Genomic DNA, 16,875 nt, shown 5'->3' with positions numbered 1-16,875 from the left:
ACTGTATGTTTCCATCCAGGAACACTTAAGTATTTTTTAAGTTCTCATTAAATCTTTGTACTTTTCATCATTTAGATTTTGAACAATTCTTATTAATTCCAAAGTAGTTTACCTTGGTGTTGAGAAGGAAATTCTGGAACCTAATTTTTTTTTTAATAATGGGTTTTGTATCCATCATCTTATAGAATTCTATTGGTTCTAGTTTTTTTTTCAAAATTACTTTTATATTCATCCTTAGAGTTGGGTAAAATGAGAGTGTAAGTAAATTGACTGCTCATGGTTCAACTGAGAACAAATTGATTGCATCTAAGAATACTGTGTCTGTCTTTGTGTATCTACAAGTGTGTGTTGAGAAGAGTCTGGTTAGGAACATAAGACAACTTTCTTAAGGATGTCTTCTTGGAATTAATGCTATTTGACTTAGAGACCTAGATTCCCAGAGCTGGCTTATCCATTTCCAGTGGTATCTCCTCTCCTGGTTTTGCAAGGATGTAGGAAACAAGAGGTTATTGTACATGGGATGCAGTTCCACAGGACCTGTGGTCCATTAGCATACACATTCCTGTTGCTGCTGCTAAGTCACTTCAGTCGTGTCGGACTCTGTGTGACCCCATAGATGGCAGCCCACTGGGCTCCCCCGTCCTTGGGATTCTCCAGGCAAGAACACTGGAGTGGGTTGCCATTTCCTTCTCCAATGTGTGAAAGTGAAAAGTGAAAGTGAAGTCACTCAGTCGTGTCCGACTCTTAGCGACCCCATGGACTGCAGCCTACCAGGCTGCTCCATCCACGGGATTTTCCAGGCAAGAGTACTGGAGTGGGGTGCCATTGCCTTCTCCAAGCATACGCATTACTTAACTGCTTGTAACTGTTCCCCAAATTTTTGGATACTACTGTGAAATAAATAGTTTGGCTTAGCTTTTATCCCTTTGTTCTTGGAATACTCAGGTTTCTGTGCATGGATTTCAAAGCTTGTTCAAGTCTAACTTGATTTCAAAGTAAGTGGCAACTCAATTCATGCTGCAGTAACTTTAAGCATCCCTGAGGATTCCCACAGAGATCTGCAAGGGAGCTGTTTGTCTTAACAGATTTTCAGTGCGGCTAAAACCTGTCCATTTTGGAGACAGATGTCCGAGAACATCCATCAGCCCAGAGAAGAGTATTCCCTGGTTCTTAAAGCTCCAAAGAATCGTACTCCTATTTAACATTCTAGAAATGTGTCTAGAGTTAAACCCATCTCAGAGCCTTATGAACAAATGCACCCATGGATAATCTTTTGAAAGCGAACAAGTTCTTAAATAGAGGAACTTCTGTATTCTCACTTCTTCCAAGAAGCTTTCCCTTACTCCTGCCTATCCTCAAGCTGAATTACTCCTTGTCTGATATCTCCTGAAACTTTTTACTCTTCTATGGCCTTGACCTGTTCTACTGTTAATAGTATTTGTGTTACTCTTGGTCCCCTTGTATCACCTTCACTGTGCCAGAAGACCCTGTTGGATGGGGCATCTCCCACTGCACTTACTGGAATGCTTTGCACACCGTAGATGCTCAGCATATGAAGTTCTAAAGATGAGTATTTTGCTAATCTGTAGTGCCTGTTATATTCTACTGAAAAATAAAGTGTAATTAACCTCAATTTTGTAGTTTGGGATTTTCAATAAACTACCCTTCCTCCAAAAAGTGCCTAACAGTTTAGCTAGAACAAGACATTAACATGCTTCAATCGCGATAAGGATTTGAGGGCCATTTTCATCTTTGCACGTTGACTATCTCAGGTTAGTCAGAGAAAAACCTTTTTCTCTCTGCGACTCAACCCCTTCTCTGGCCTCTCTCTCCCCTCCTGTTAGTAAAATACTTCAGCCTCCGCCTTCCATGTTAACAGTTTGTGCCAGTGCGTGCCCTTCGTCTTTGGGTAATTAGAGACGTTCAAAACCTATTTTGACACACAATCCTCCGTGACTTCCAATTCCTCTACTTCTTCGGGGTGGAAATAGTTCCTACGCTTTGAGACGCTGGCAGAGAAAAAGACTGGGGGAGAAAATTGCATTTAAAGTTTGAAAAGTTGAGTCACGGCTGGTTGCTCAGCGAAAGCTCCTCAATGTAGAGAAAGTCGAAACGTGGTTTGGGCTGCGCGGAGCTGGGCTGGGGCGACTTCTGGGGAACCGGCGGGGCTGAGCCCCTAGAGCGATGGAGGCCTGGGCCAGGGCCTCCCGCCGCGTCCCCGCACCTCCCCCGGCCCTGGCTCTCCCCCTCGGGCTCCCGGGGCACGGATGTCGCGCGCTTGCGTCCTGCGGCCCGAGCGCCCGACCCAGACACCCGCCCCAGAAAACCCGGAGCGAGTAGGGGGCGGTGCGCCGGAAGGGAGGCGGGCGGGGGGCGTGGGGGGTCGTGGGCGTCTGGGGGTGGAGACGTATTAGATGTGACGCCGCGGCCCAGCGGGTAGCAGACCGGCGGACGCGGTGCCCGCGGATCCCGGGTGCTGCGGCTTAGGGAGGCGGCCTTCCCAAGAGCGGCGGCCGCAGAGGCATCCAGCCCTCACCCCCCGATCCCGGACCGCCGGGCTCCCCGCGCTCTAGGGCAGGCGGAGAGGGAAGCGGCCGAACAGCTCGAGGCTGGGGGCTCGCGGGCGCGGCCGCGTGCCGCGGGGAGGGAGGCTGGGGGGCCGGGGCCGGGGCCGCGCCCCGGAGCGCGTCGGAGGCCGGGGCCGGGGCGCGGCGGCTCCCCGCGCGGCTCCAGGGGCTCGGGGACCCCGCCAGGGCCTTGGTGGGGCCATGGCCGCCGGGAGCATCACCACGCTGCCACCCCTGCCGGAGGACGGCGGCAGCGGCGCTTTCCCGCCCGGCCACTTCAAGGACCCCAAGCGGCTGTACTGCAAGAACGGGGGCTTCTTCCTGCGCATCCACCCCGACGGCCGAGTGGACGGGGTCCGCGAGAAGAGCGACCCACACAGTGAGTGCTCCCCAGGTCTTCCCCGGTGCCGTCTTCGTCCCCTGCGGTTCTCTCCCCCGCCCCTGCCTTCCAGCCTCCGCGCTCCTTCTTCCTCTTCAGTGTGACCCCAGTGGGACTTGTGGTTTCTCTCCGCTCGGCCCTCGGCGGTTTCGGGCTCACCACTCGCCCCCCTCCTGCCCCGAGCTGCGGTGGCGGTAGACGCTCCTCCAGGCTTTGGAGTGTGCCGGCTGCTCAGCTAAGCTAGTCCCCTGGGCCCCGAGCCCCCGGCGCCCGGGCTTTGCGGGCGGCTCCCTGGGCGCAGACAACCTGTCGCGTCTGGGGTGCCCGGCGGCTGAGCAGAGGTGAGCGGCTCAGCGAGGTGCCGCCCGCGCCCCGAGCCTGAAGTTCCGACCGCTTCTATGGGATGCCCGTTGTCTCCGGGGCAAAGCCAGGAGGGACCGCAGACCAATTAAAAGGTCCTTGTTGGAAAGATACCTTGCATCAGGTTTGAGGATCAAATGAGAGTTTGAAGTGCGCAGAGGACTCAATTTACTAGTCTACAGTTGCATTTTCTGTAAAAATAATAATGATGTATCTGTGGTAATAGAAATAAGATTGGTCTGAGGCGTTAGTTGTCAAACTAAGAGTGCATAAGAATCACCTGGAAGGTGTGTTTGTTGTGTGATTCATGGCTGAACCATCTCCTAGAGTTTCAGATCGCTTAGGTCTGGAGTGGGGCCTCATTTGCATTTCTAACTACTTCCCAGGTGATGCTGACCTGGGAGCACAGTTTGAGAACCCGCTGGTCTAGAGAAAGAGGAAGGAAAGAGGTATAAAATGGGCTGATAAAAATAGATGAGTTTGAAGTGAGACAAAGAGATCAGATATTTTTTAACTGTCATCCTGTAAGTGTAGGTAAAACATGTTTTGAAAGCTGTTTGTTCTGCCATTCCTTCCATAATGGTTTTCAGGTGGAAAACTTGATCCTCTTTTTTTTTTTTTTTTTTTTGCCCAAGACCCGCAAGAGGCCTTCTTTACCTTGTGATGCTAATAGTGCGTCCTTTGGGGCTCTCCAGGTGGTACTGGTGGTAAAGAACCCACCTGCCAGTGCCTGGGATGTAAGAGGTGTGGGTTGGATCCCTGTGTTGGAAAGATCCCCTGGAGAAGGAAATGGCACCCCACTCCAGTATTCTTGCCTGGAGACTCCCCATGGACAGAGAAGCCTAGTGGGCTACCGTCCCTAGGGTCCCAAAGAGTCGGACACTGAAGGAATTTAGCAAGCTCTCACTCTGGGATGAGAGTTAGGAAGCGGAGAAAACTCTGCCGCCAAACCTAGCTGACAAATTCAGTAATGGGAAATGTCCCTTCATAAGAATTGGTCTTTATTGATTTCAAAATAGCAACAAGCAACGGATTCAGGTCTGTAACTTTTTTCAGGCCTGCCATAATTAAACAATTTTCTTAACCACTTACATTATCCAGTAAAACTGAAAAGATGCTTGTAGCCCAATATATCAGTTAGTGCTCTTTCTCTATTTTGGTAACTATTTAGGTTTCACAAAATTATCTTTCTGTGTGGGGTTTATTCTGTGCTTGTCTGCCAGGGTAGCCCAGCTGAACAGGGCAAGGTGCGCATATGTCCCAATTAATTTTGCTCTTTTCTAGTATCACAAAAAGTTGTATGTTCTTTGATGAGAAGACAGAACTCTTCCCCCAGATTAGGTTTATACTGGAGCTTCCTTTAGTACATTTTCTTCCAGACATTTTATGAGTTGCAGGTATTTTCTTTGCCTTCTCAATACCCTATTTCCTTTAATACAAAACTGTATAGGGGCTGGGCTTTCCAGGTGGCGCAGTGGTAAGGAATCCGCCTGCCAATACAGGAGATGCAGGAGACACTTGTTCAATCCCTGGATTGGGTAGATCCCCTGGAAAAGGGAATGGCAACCAACTCCAGTATTCTTGCCTGGGAAATCCCATGAGTGGAGGAGCCTGGCAGGCACAGTCCAGGGGGTCACAGAAAATCAGACGTGACTGAGCACACAGACATGTATGGGAGTTAGTAAGGATAATTCTGAATTGCATATTACATTACCACCCTTTTAAACACAACTATTAACTTTGTATTCCCAGTTTGGGGCTGGGGCATCATTACTGTATTCTTATTTTAACTTAATGGTCTGAAATAGGATTGATACTCTCCAGGGGACATTTGGCAATGCCTGGAGATGTTTTCACTCAAGCCTGGAAGGGTGCTACTGTCATTTGCTAAGTAGAGGCCAGGGATGTTACAGTGCACAGGATACCTCCCTAATCGCTCAGCAAAAAAATAAAAAATGTTCTGACCGTAAATGTTAATAGTGTTAAGGCTGAGAAACCCGGCCAACCTGATAACTAGCTAAAGACCTTTAAAGGTAGAGAGTAGAGTACTCATCCAGACTTGTGGAGAGCACTGATTTTTAAAAATCACCTTGTACCAGGTGGTAGACTGACAAGAATATAAACCTAAAAATGATCAATTTAAATGACTTTTGTATAGGCCAACCTGGACATATGTTTAATTAAGGACAGTGTTTTTTTTTCTTTTCCCCTTGACATATCAAAGGTGTACTGATAGTTGGCAAAACCAGGAGGAGACTGGTAAGAAATATATAGGAAAAACAATGCCATATCAGTATCCTCTTAACCATATCCCCTCCATTCCCCTAAAGGAGCAAAACTGATCAGCAAACGTGGAGAAATAAAAGCTGTTAATGCTTGCTACAGCTTCCCACCGAATTAAGGTTCAGATATCTACACATATTTGAAACATTGGAAAACCCAAGGCCCCCTCCCTCAAACTGGTTTGTCCATACACCCAAAATCTATCACTGGAGATTTATCCCTTTGGCATTAACTCTGTGTCCAGATGTTTCTAAAATGCAAATGCAGCGTGCTCTCTGAATCCACAGTCTCCATCTGTGGGGATGACAGCCGACGGCCCTACACCGTTTTCCACGAGGGACTTGAGCCTCGGCGGGTGCTGGAAACCCTGGACCTGGGTCCTCATGGATACGGGGTGGAGGGTGCCTCTGGAAGGAGGAGTGGAGCAGTTACCCGGTTTTAACATTTCGTGTGAATTAAATCGTATGTGCATGATTTCTTCCCCAAAAGCTGGCCAGCAGGACTCGAGTTGAGGGGGGAGGCTGTGAAGTCGGTGGCATGAATGTGGGGCGCTGGTCAGGGGCAGGGGACATGCTTAGGTTCTGAAGGGACACAGCGCAGGATGGTGTGGGGCCGGGCGGACAGCTGCAGGAAGGGCGGGCCAATGACACCGCCAGCGTTTCCAGCTTCCCAGTTTTGCTGGAGATCACCTGTGTTTCTCCCCGGGTTTTCTCTTGAATTGTTTTCACATCAAAAGGCCCACTTTCCTGCACTTTTCTCACAATCCTGAAATAACCTGTATTTGACAGGAGTGTGTTGGTAAAAGCAAGATAAAGACAGGGCCAGCGTGGGTGCCGCACAGCCACCTTCCCTTTGGTGTCCCGGATGTTTTGCCGGGCCCCTTCCACTTGCCCACGGGGATGTGTAACAGAAGTATATGCCCCGAAGTACTGAAACCATGTGAAAACGTTCGGAAGAGAGCACATTTGATCCCAGGCAGCACGTTCAACATGTGGTGGATCATAGTAAGGGCAAAGTATGCTGCTTGTGTACATTGTAGCATTAAATTTATTCCAGATGCTTTTATTTTGGAAAAAATGAAGGTAGTTAGAAGTGCTGGATCGACCTTTGGGTCTTCTCCCAGGAGGTGACCGCCTGCTTGCCACACTCCTCCGGCTTCCGGCCTCCAGAGGACACTGAGCCTTGAAGAGGCTGAGGGACCTGCCCACCCCCAAGTGGAGCAGGGCTGAGATCCCGTCTGACTCCCACCCTCTCTGCCACCGCACATATTCCATGCAGCCCGGTCATTAAAAACGAACTGTTTACCGCCTCATCTTGTAGAAGATGAGATTGAGATCCACAGGCAGAAATGATTGCCTGAGTTTGCCTGCCGATTCTTGCCCACTTGCCCCCTTGCGGACTATCCCTGCTGTTCTGGCTTTTTAGGCTTCCTCCACTTCAAAATATTGACATAGTCGCTCTGGGGAGTTCTTATGAGTCCACAGGTTGCCTCTGGTTGTACCCCCTGGAGCAATGAAGAAAGCCACCTTTTCTTCTCTTCCTTTATGTCAATGGAACTTTTGATTGATGACACCAGATTCTCTCCCCTCCACACACATACACCTTTTTTGGGTAATATCTGGCAAGTGGATCCCACCAATTTACTTTAATAAGCATACTGTTTACTCTAATGCCATTTGTGTGCAGTAAACAAATGAAGTAAGAACCCAATAGCTCATTTAAGTGTGGAAATCGTGTAATTGGTTCAGCAATGAAAGGACAATTCATGAGTCATGGATATTACCACACCTTAGGAGCCTTTTAAAATGAGTTTGGTGCCAAATGACTTCAGCCTAGAACTGGCAATATCCTCTTGTGACATGCCTTGAGGGCTTTCTTTGTGTTTATAAAGTGGCCATCCCATAATTAGATTTTGACAGAGGTATGAAAAGTGGATTCTGAGTATTATGTTCAGATTTATGATGTTTTAAATGGATAGCTGAGATTTTTAGATGTAATTTGAAAAAACGTTATAGACAAAACAAGAATCATCCTCAATACATTATAATTATAAAATTGACTGTTCATCTACATATTGATTCTCAGAAATTACTGTCAGCGATACTGAAAAAAGGCAGTATAAGGTCTCGCATTATTAGAATTGTTATTTTCTGGCCAAAAGATGCCTGTGGAACAGGGAGGTAGCTACTCACATGCCATTGCCTTTACTTGTTTTTCAAAACCCCCTGCTTGGGCCCCTTTGTCCTGCAACAAACATCTGCAAGACTGGCCTGGGGTAACCACTCTATTACTGGGAATTGGAACAAGACAAGTCAGCACATTTGGACTTGAACCTTAACCTCATTACCATATCCTCTCCAAACAAGTATTCTTGGTTCTATTTTGTTTTTGAGCTTGTCATTTTCTGCACTCTGAAACCAGGGATCTGGTCTTATGCTTAACTTGTATGTTGTCAGGTGTTTGGCTGTTGACAAAATAATTCAAGTAACAATTATCATTGTGGAATTTTCATTATGTCACTGGTGGCTCAGCTGGTAAAGAATCTGCCTGCAAATGCAGGAGACCTGGGTTTGACCCCTAGATCGGGAAGATCCTCTGGAGAAGAAATGACTACCCGCTGCAGTATTCTTGCTTGGAGACTCCCATGGACAGAGGAGCCTGGTGGGTTACAGTGCATGGGGTTGCAAGAGTCCGACATGACTTAGCAACTAAACTGCCACCACATCAATGGGAAATGCAGTTGTGGCACCATGATTTTCAGTGTTCCCTTATTGCATCCATTGCTGCTGCTGCTGCTGCTAAATCACTTCAGTCGTGTCCAACTCTGTGCGACCCCATAGACGGCAGCCCACCAGGCTCCCCGTCCCTGGGATTCTCCAGGCAAGAACAGTGGAGTGGGTTGCCATTTCCTTCTCCAATGCATGAAAGTGAAAAGTGAAAGGGAAGTCTCTCAGTCGTATCCGACTCTTTGTGACCCCATGGCCTGCAGCCTACCAGGCTCCTCCATCCATGGGATTTTCCAGGCAAGAGTACTGGAGTGGGGTGCCGTTGCCTTCTCCGTCATCCATTGTTAGGGGATAGCTATTGCTTTCTCTCTCTAGGCTATTTATGGCCATAGGAATTTAGGCAGGGAATAAAGGAAAAATGGCAACTCCCAGGGAACTTCACCCATTGAGCCATATACCACATAGTTCTTAGAAACCGGATTAGTCCCATTCTAAATTCCTGTGGGATATTTTTAGTTTGAAGAAATTTGGAGGGCCTAGAGGCAACAGATAGCCAGTATTCAGTTTTTAATTTATGTCTCATCCCAGTTGTTCCCTGTCACTGTTCCTGCATATGGTGACTTTTGAGTTGACTGGTATATCCTTAATACACATTCATTTACAGTAATCAGTAATGTGTGTGTGTGTTTGCATTTGGATTTTCTTTTAAAAAATTATTTATTTGGCTGCTCTGGATCTTAGTTGCTGCATGTGAACTCTTAGTTGCCACAGGTGGGGTCTAGTTCCCTGACCAGAATCGAACCCAGGTCCCTCCGTTGGGAGTGCAGAGGCTTAGTCGCTGGGATACCAGAGAAGTCGCCTGCATTTGTATTTTCAAAGGGCTACTTACATCCTCAATATGTTACCCTCTAAATTAAATTATCCCATAGAGTTCTAAAGTGTAAAGTTCAGAGATTTTTTTAGGATATTGCAGCGGGTGGGGAGGGAAGGTTGTTTTTTTTTTTTTTCCTGTTTGTTTTGTTTTGCTTTTTAAAGGAAATTTGTGTAGTGTAGTAATGATCTGGCTAGATTCTGTGAGTGGGTTATTTTCTCTGTTCATGATTTATGCACTTTGAGAAAATTTGGCATCTTAAGGTAGGGACCATGACTTCTCCATATAAATAAACATCATAAAAAGACTTGTACCTTTTACTCTGGGAATTCTCACTAAAAGTGAGCTGCTGATGAAAACATTCTATGTGGGTAACTACTCAGGGGCCACATGCTGTTCAAAGCCTGGTCAAGGTTTACAGTTCTCTTGGTATAGTAACATATATGATTAGGCACTTAGCCTTTTAATGAAGATAATTATATGTAACAATTATATTTGGAAAAATGTAATCATATTTGAAATATTAAAAAGCTGGCTATTAGCATTTTTGGTGTAGTCTATAAAAAGATGAATCATTGCTCAGGATTATTAGTTAAAAGCTCTCATTATAAATTGTTTTCTTTAAAAAGCATATAAGATATTTACCATGTACTGTGTGATGTAAGATTCCTCAGGTATGCTGTGCATTGTTCATTCGTCCTTCTGTGACCAGTATCCTAGAATCCTGTACTCTCTTCTACTTCTTCTCCTTTTCTCTTTCTAACTCTGGATTGTGCTTCTGGTATTCTACTTAAACCATTCTGGGCCCCGGCAGTCTTCCAGTTCAATCACATGGACTTATCCAGTTCGTCACCCTACTTCTGACGCTTGACACTATTGTCTGCCTCTGTCTTCACCAGAATTCCTTGGCACATTAACCCGGTTTCCTCTCACCCTTCCAACCGTCTTTTCCTCTGGTCCCTCCTATCTTCGGTCTTTTGCTGTTGTATCCCCCAAGGCTCTGTTTTTGCCTCTCCCATCTTTCTGAGTACTTGTAATCTTTCAGCACAGATCATTTCAATCTCTGCTTTTCTGTCTCTGTGTTAGTATCGTGTTCCTGCTGCCTAAAGGATGTACTGCCGCAGCCTCAATTCATCCCGCAGAAGACAGAACATCGCATCATTTTCTCCACCTGGCACCCTTCCTACTGAATTTCTGCCTGAAATGAAATTCTTCTTCTAGTCTCCAAAACTAGACACCTGGGATTCATCCCTGCCTCAGTGACTTTTCTTCACCCTGTCTCTTGGTTTCCTCTGTCCTTTTCTAACCTATGAACAGACCCTCCTGACTTTCCCTCTGAAGCATGACCTACCTGCTCAGTGTTATTTCAGCTCTTTACGATCCACACTCCCCTGCTGCTGCCAGCGCTCTCTGCCTTCGTGATTGTCTCTAAACTGGCAGAACCATCACTATTATAGTTGGCTTTTCCACTTGTGATCCTTGTTTTTGGAAAATCCTTTATCACACCAATTCTTCTCTCACACCCTCCTCCCACTCGCACTTTTCCCTGAAAAGATCTTTTACGAGCCAGCTCAGTGGTCTTTTCCTTTGTGAAACTTTCCCCTACCTTCCCAGGGAGACTTGGTTGTTTCTGTCTGTGCTTTTTTTCCCATAGTAGTTGGGATGTGTTGTAGACTTAACAGTTTTTCTTGTAATTAATTGTTTACATGTCTCTCTCCTGCACGGGGACTGTGAGCTCTGTCTACTCAAAGAATGTGTGTTAAGTTCAGTGTGTATCCAACAAATGAGCCAAGTCTTCTGACTCCCTCTCTGATGGCCTTCTGACATCCTTCTCCTCTTAGCCTTGAATCAGGCCATTTCCCTGAGCTGAAGTGCACTTAGTCCTCCTTCCTGACCCCAGTCCTAGGCTTTGCGTCAGACCCTGTGGCTTTCACATGGCCCTGTACCCGTGTGTCCTCTCCTGCATTATCGAAAAATTCTCTCTAATAGCTTGATGTGTTTTAACCTCCTGTCCCTCAGTTTTACTGGAACTTTCTAGGTGGCAAGGATTTTAAAAAATTTAAACATTACCTAGTAGTCCTTTGCTCTCTTTTCTAGTCTGAGGACTGAGACTGACTTTAGGCACTCCAGAATTCCCTGGACTCAAATGAATGACCACGCTGAGGCCCATGAAGAGGTTCGATGTGTATTGTTGGATGAGCTAGAACTTTAAATAAATAAGCATATACACTTCAGCATGAAGTGTGCAGAGCAGATAAGTTGAACGTAGCATCACTGTGGTTCCTTCTGTGGACACCTTTCACATTATTCAAAGGAAGCAATAAAGGTAAAACACAATCATTTCATTAGGATTAATTTTTATTGTGGAAGTTTTTCTTTTCAGCTAATGAATAACATGTCAACATTTCTAGCCAATTTCAGAACTAGCTGTGATCTTCTAATTAAAAACCATAGATCTGAGAGTTCATACTTGAGTCAGATATTTAATCCTTAAATCCCTTTCTTTCCCTCTGTCTCTTTCTCTCTTTCTAAAAGCTGTGAATCATTTTATAAATTAGGATTAAGAACTGTCTGGTACCATTGTTAATATCCCTTTTGGCTGTGAGGAAATGGCACAAATAATTTCATCCTAATATTCATTCAGATTTATGAGCCAGTATTCATCACAATCTTAAAACTCTTGAAAGGATAGAAACTGTATAACAAAGTGAGTCATAGTCTTTGTGATGTGATGTCTGCAAGGGTGGGTGGGAGAGACTGCTGAATGACCAGTCTCATTCTGCTTTCTGAGCTGAATCATTTTGCAAATAGAAAACAATTCATAGATTTATAGATGGTCATAACATAAATAGGAAATGGAAGAGAGTAACAGAGTCAAATAATACCTGTATTTAAAAAATTACTTTTTGAAATATAACACTTGATAACAGTCTTTATTTTGAATTAGAAATGAAATTAATCTACTGCCTAATAATACATATATTTTGATACTTGCTATATGTCTTTATATATTTTCATTTTTTCCTATTGGTTATGTTTCTTTTAAAAAATTCTCTCATGTAATTTGACCTTTATCTTCATAGCTATTTCTAGCTTTGGCTTGTTTGACAATTGCGTTTGTGTTTGTGTGTGGAGAAGGAGGTGACTACTTGTATGGAAACTTGAGAGAAGAAGGTCCCTTTCCTCTTGAAAATTCTTAATAGTATAATCCTGCATTTTGCATGGTCGGTCTCCTTTTGTTACTTTTCATCTTATTAGAATTAGCAATATGGAGAGTCTTTCTCTGAGTCAGATTTAACCTTTAATCTTTAAATGTAAGATTGATTTACCTTATTTCCTTGTTTTCTTTGAGGCAAAGTATTTGTCAAAACAATTATATGAAAAGTAAACTGTTCTAGTTTGAGTGTGTTTCTTGAGTTTTAGAACTTTAGAACTCTTCTTACATTCTTATATTTATCCATTAAACTCAACAATTTAGTAATGGGGATATAATACAAATAAAATTGGGAAGCTAATTTTTCTAACTAGCTTTAGTAGAGGACAGTAGTATATGAAGAAGACATATGTTACATTTAATACAACATGTTGGATTAAAAAATAATTACAGCAATGCCTTCAGTTGTTACAAGGTGGGAAAAGTAAGGCACGGATTATTTTGGAGGGAAGGTATTAAAACCATGACGTGTTGATGGGATCTGTCCAGCCTGAGCCAGACACCGAAGCAGGTTCCATGGCAACTTGGCCATGTCCCTGTGCCTTTAAAGAGGAAGGGCCCATTGTTTGGCCTTCACCAAACAACCTTACCTGGGACCTTGTTATTTACTGAATGTTTTTTGAATGGATGGATGAAATTCCTGAGAACATGCTCTGTGCCAGCTTTATGAACAGTATGTTTAATCATGTTATAGTCTTAGGAAACAAGTGTTATTTTCATTTTACAGATAGGGATAGAGTTTTTGCTATTGGCTTTTCAAACTATGATCTCTTTGTGACTGTAAGTAATTAATTGTATCTTCCAGATTTGTTAGTGTTTAGAATACAGTTCATGGCCAGAATTTCAGATGGACGGTGTGGCGTAAATTTGAACAGAAATAGTGATTTTTAAAAATAGTTTAAACTCTTCCCAGAGCCTTTACTGTGCTCAGCAAAGTTAGTCTCTGTCATCTTTTCTTCTACCCCTTTATTGCATCCTTTTTTATTTAGAAAATATTTGTCATGAATTAATACGAAACAATTCTTTAATATTTTAGGGATTGCTTTCTGAAGAACTCAAAGATTTTTAAATGGCATATTTAAAAATTAAGAGTAGGACATAATTAAGAATAAATTTTATATAAGAATGGGATAAACCTCAAAGATAGAGTCTGTAAAGATGCAGAATAAGCTAAGGCATGCAGAAAATACAAAGAGAATGATTAAAGGATGTTTAAAAAGTTAGTTAGGCCCTTTCAAGGAAATTTGAGATAGGCTCACTATTTAAGGACATAGTGTAAGATGAAAAAAAAAAAAAGTAAAAGAAAAAAAAGCAGATGGACCTGGGCCTATTTTATGTTAATGTTAATCTTCTTCTCCAAGTGAGATTGTCAATCAATAATTGTTTGAGTGTCTCATTGAGAAAATAAAGACCAAGGTAGACAAAGAGATACAAAGAAAGCACTTAGCCAGACACATCTAGAAATGTGTTTATAATGAAACTCCTCTTTCCTTGAAATCACTTGTCCCCCTTTTTTGACCCCCTGTATTTTAAAATATAAAATATATTTAACTTTGTAAATTTCTTGCCAACCAGCCCATCTCGCAGAGTACATTTCTACTCTTCATCCCCTCAGTCTTCACATCCGTCTCAGGCTCTGTGCTTTCAGTTCTGCTGTGCCCTTCACACTCACGGGGGTCTCTGCATTGTTGCCACAGCTGTTCTCATTCAGCCCCTGACTGTTGCAACTGCCTTCTACCTGATCCCATCTGTATCAGTTTGCTGGGGCTGCCGTAACAGATAACCGTGGACTGAGTGGCTCAAACAACGGAAATTGATTTTCTCATAGTTCTTTAGACTAGAAGTCCAAGATACAGCTGTCTGCATGTCTGGTCTTTCTGAGGCCTCTTCTGGGCTTGCAGCAGCCACCTTACACATGGTCACCTCTCTGTGCACACATCCCCATCTCTTCTTCTTGTGAGGACACCGTTCAGATGTGGTTAGCGCCCACTCTATAACAGCCCCATTTTGACTTTATCCTTCTTTAGAGGCCCCATCTCCAAATAGTCATTTTCTGAGGTACTGGGGCTTCAGGCTTCAGTGTATGAATTTGGGGTGGGGGTACAGTTCAGCCCACAACACCGGTGAGTCAACTGGATATTGTTCCTTGGCAGAGTATCTTTCCAGAGAGCAGCTCTGATCTTGTTATCCCTCTTTAGAAAAACTTTATGGACTCAGAACAGTCTAGTCCCCTGGTTCACATATTGCTTACAGATGTGGACACTGTTGAAAGTCTATGAGAATTACAGAGAATAGGAAGTTACCAGGAGATAAGTGATTGTCTTATATATCAGAAAGTGGGATAAAGGTATTTTCTGGAAACTCTAAGTAGCTAGGAAGCCTGATGTAGGTCCTTGAAAAAAATCCAAGGGACTTGAGAATACTGAGAAAAGAAGATAACATAGAAAATAGTAAATATAGTGGAAGAGTAGCAGTATACATAGGCTTCACATGTTATTTTGGTGGAATATCTGACCAAATTTCTCATAACAACCTTCTGCAAAAGAAGTACATTTTCTTTGGGAGAGTAGAGTTTTTTCATATTTGGGCTTCTAAGGCCAGGACCCAAGGACTGTATCACCTTTAATGAACTGGAAGTATGCTCTCCTTCCAAAAGGTAAAGAATTAAAGATAGATAAAATTGGTGATATGGATTTATTATCATGCTCTGAAAGTATTCTTTATAGACAGCTGACTCTGTGTTCTAATTACCACCCTGAAGTGAAGCTTTAGATTCTCATTTTAATTCAAAGCTTTTTGCTAGACCCTTCACCCAGCTATTGGCAGTATTGCTCACATCCTCATACAGCAGGAGAATTTTTAGTGATTTACATGATGTTTTGCAGCTCAACGAATTTTTCTTGAAAGGCATTGCAGGAAGCTACATTACTCAAGAAGTAGATAGTCTTCAAGTGTTTTAATGAGATTAGGAAAAAAAACACCAGTTGAGATACCTGTTTGGTTATACCTCTGTTGAATCTTTTCCAGACTTGTTATTTTTGGCTATACTTAATGATGTTGAACTGTAGAGCTTTTGTGTATAGGATTCTGGAGACTCTTGGCCTTGCCCATGCCCTCACCTCTAGCAGTGAGAGGGTGTTCCTACTAGGTACGTCTGTTTTCTGGAAGAAGCCTAATGCTCACCATGGCTGACAGTTAATATATGTGGTTCTTTATAATTCAGCCTGACTCAAAGAGATATAGTACATCTTCCTTCCAGGTTGGGTATTTTAACCTGGACAGTCCATGAACAAGCTCCAGGTTTCCATAATTCCTTGAAAATATATATAAAATATTATATCAAGGTGTTGTTTCTGAGGGGAGAATACACAGCATTTTATCAGATTCTCCAAAAGTTGTCCATGGCCCAAAATATGTCAAGGACACTGCTGCTCATAACTAAGGTGTATCTTCTAACTAACCCAGCTGTCAGGAAGAGCCAATTTGAATGTGTTGATTTGAGTCTGTAGTTTATGGTGAATGATTCTTGGGAGTAACATCTTTGCAAAACTGGTGTCTGTGTTAATTCTAAGAAATATTTCAAGCTGCTGTTGATCTCATTACATAGTGTCCACTCTGAGGTCTCCTGAGGGAAATTTCTCTGTGGTAACTGTCGGGACTAGTTCATGCTTCTCCTTGGCAGCCAGTTTATTTTAACCTTATGGACTCTGGGAAGCTTGTTATTGCTACTGGCTTCTAGAAAGCCTAATATGTGGTCTGCTTCTAGCAAGTATGATAATCTCAATCCTGGCTTCACAAATTTTTATTTCCTATTTGCCTTATTTAAAAACCATTAAAAAATTTTTTTTGTCTTGGTATATTGTCTGTATCTTTGTAGCTCATCTTAAATATTATTTGGGGCCAGACAAGTTACATACCTCGATAAAAATTTTTATTGATTTCTTATTTTAACCACAAAATGTCTACTATAAAGTCCTATATAGCATTGGCTGCTGGAGATTAAAAGTCAACTAAGATAGGCACCTAACACTTGAAACTAACACAATATTGTACATCAGTTATACTTTGATTAAAAAAAAAAGGTAGGCTTCTGCTCCTTAAGCTGTGTATTGTCTGACAGGATGAGAAAGATGTAAGTCAGCATTGACACCAAAATGTTATGGCTGCTTTGCTTGTGCTGTGTCCTGGGGGATGGGTGAGATCATGTCAAGGAGGACAGTGATTCTCACAGCAAAGTTGGAAAAAGGCTTCAGACAGGAGCGACTGCTCCACTGGATGTCGGGAGGCAAGTAGATGTTTGCCAGGCAGCTGACTCTCTAATCACCAGAAAGTGATGCTTTAGGTTCATACTCTAAACAAAGTTAGAAACTTTATTCTAACTTATTCTAAACAAATTTCTGCTAGATTAGCCACACCATTTTTAACAGTGATGTGGCTAATATCCCCATGCAGCAGGAGAATTCATTTGGTTATTA

The 16,875-nt window shown here is 43.3% G+C and overlaps 1 protein-coding gene across 2 annotated transcripts in view; it reads left to right on the top strand.

Moving 5' to 3' along the window:
* The first annotated feature begins 2,410 nt into the window (after positions 1-2,410).
* The window catches only part of FGF2 (fibroblast growth factor 2), a 55,580-nt gene continuing 41,115 nt past the window's right edge, over positions 2,411-16,875 (top strand). The window contains exon 1 of one of the 2 annotated variants that reach the window (XM_055550574.1): positions 2,411-2,946. In XM_055550574.1, coding sequence (XP_055406549.1) covers positions 2,769-2,946 — 178 coding nt within the window. In that variant the 5' untranslated portion in view covers positions 2,411-2,768. The remainder of the gene's footprint in view (positions 2,947-16,875) is intronic. The other variant, XM_055550573.1, reaches the window with a different exon arrangement.

Source organism: Bubalus kerabau, chromosome 16 (assembly GCF_029407905.1).
Source record: "Bubalus kerabau isolate K-KA32 ecotype Philippines breed swamp buffalo chromosome 16, PCC_UOA_SB_1v2, whole genome shotgun sequence".
In the NCBI taxonomy this organism is placed as follows: Eukaryota; Metazoa; Chordata; class Mammalia; order Artiodactyla; family Bovidae; genus Bubalus; species Bubalus kerabau.
The sequence above is the reverse complement of the archived record's forward strand: the minus strand, read 5'-3'. Positions and strand labels throughout refer to the sequence as shown.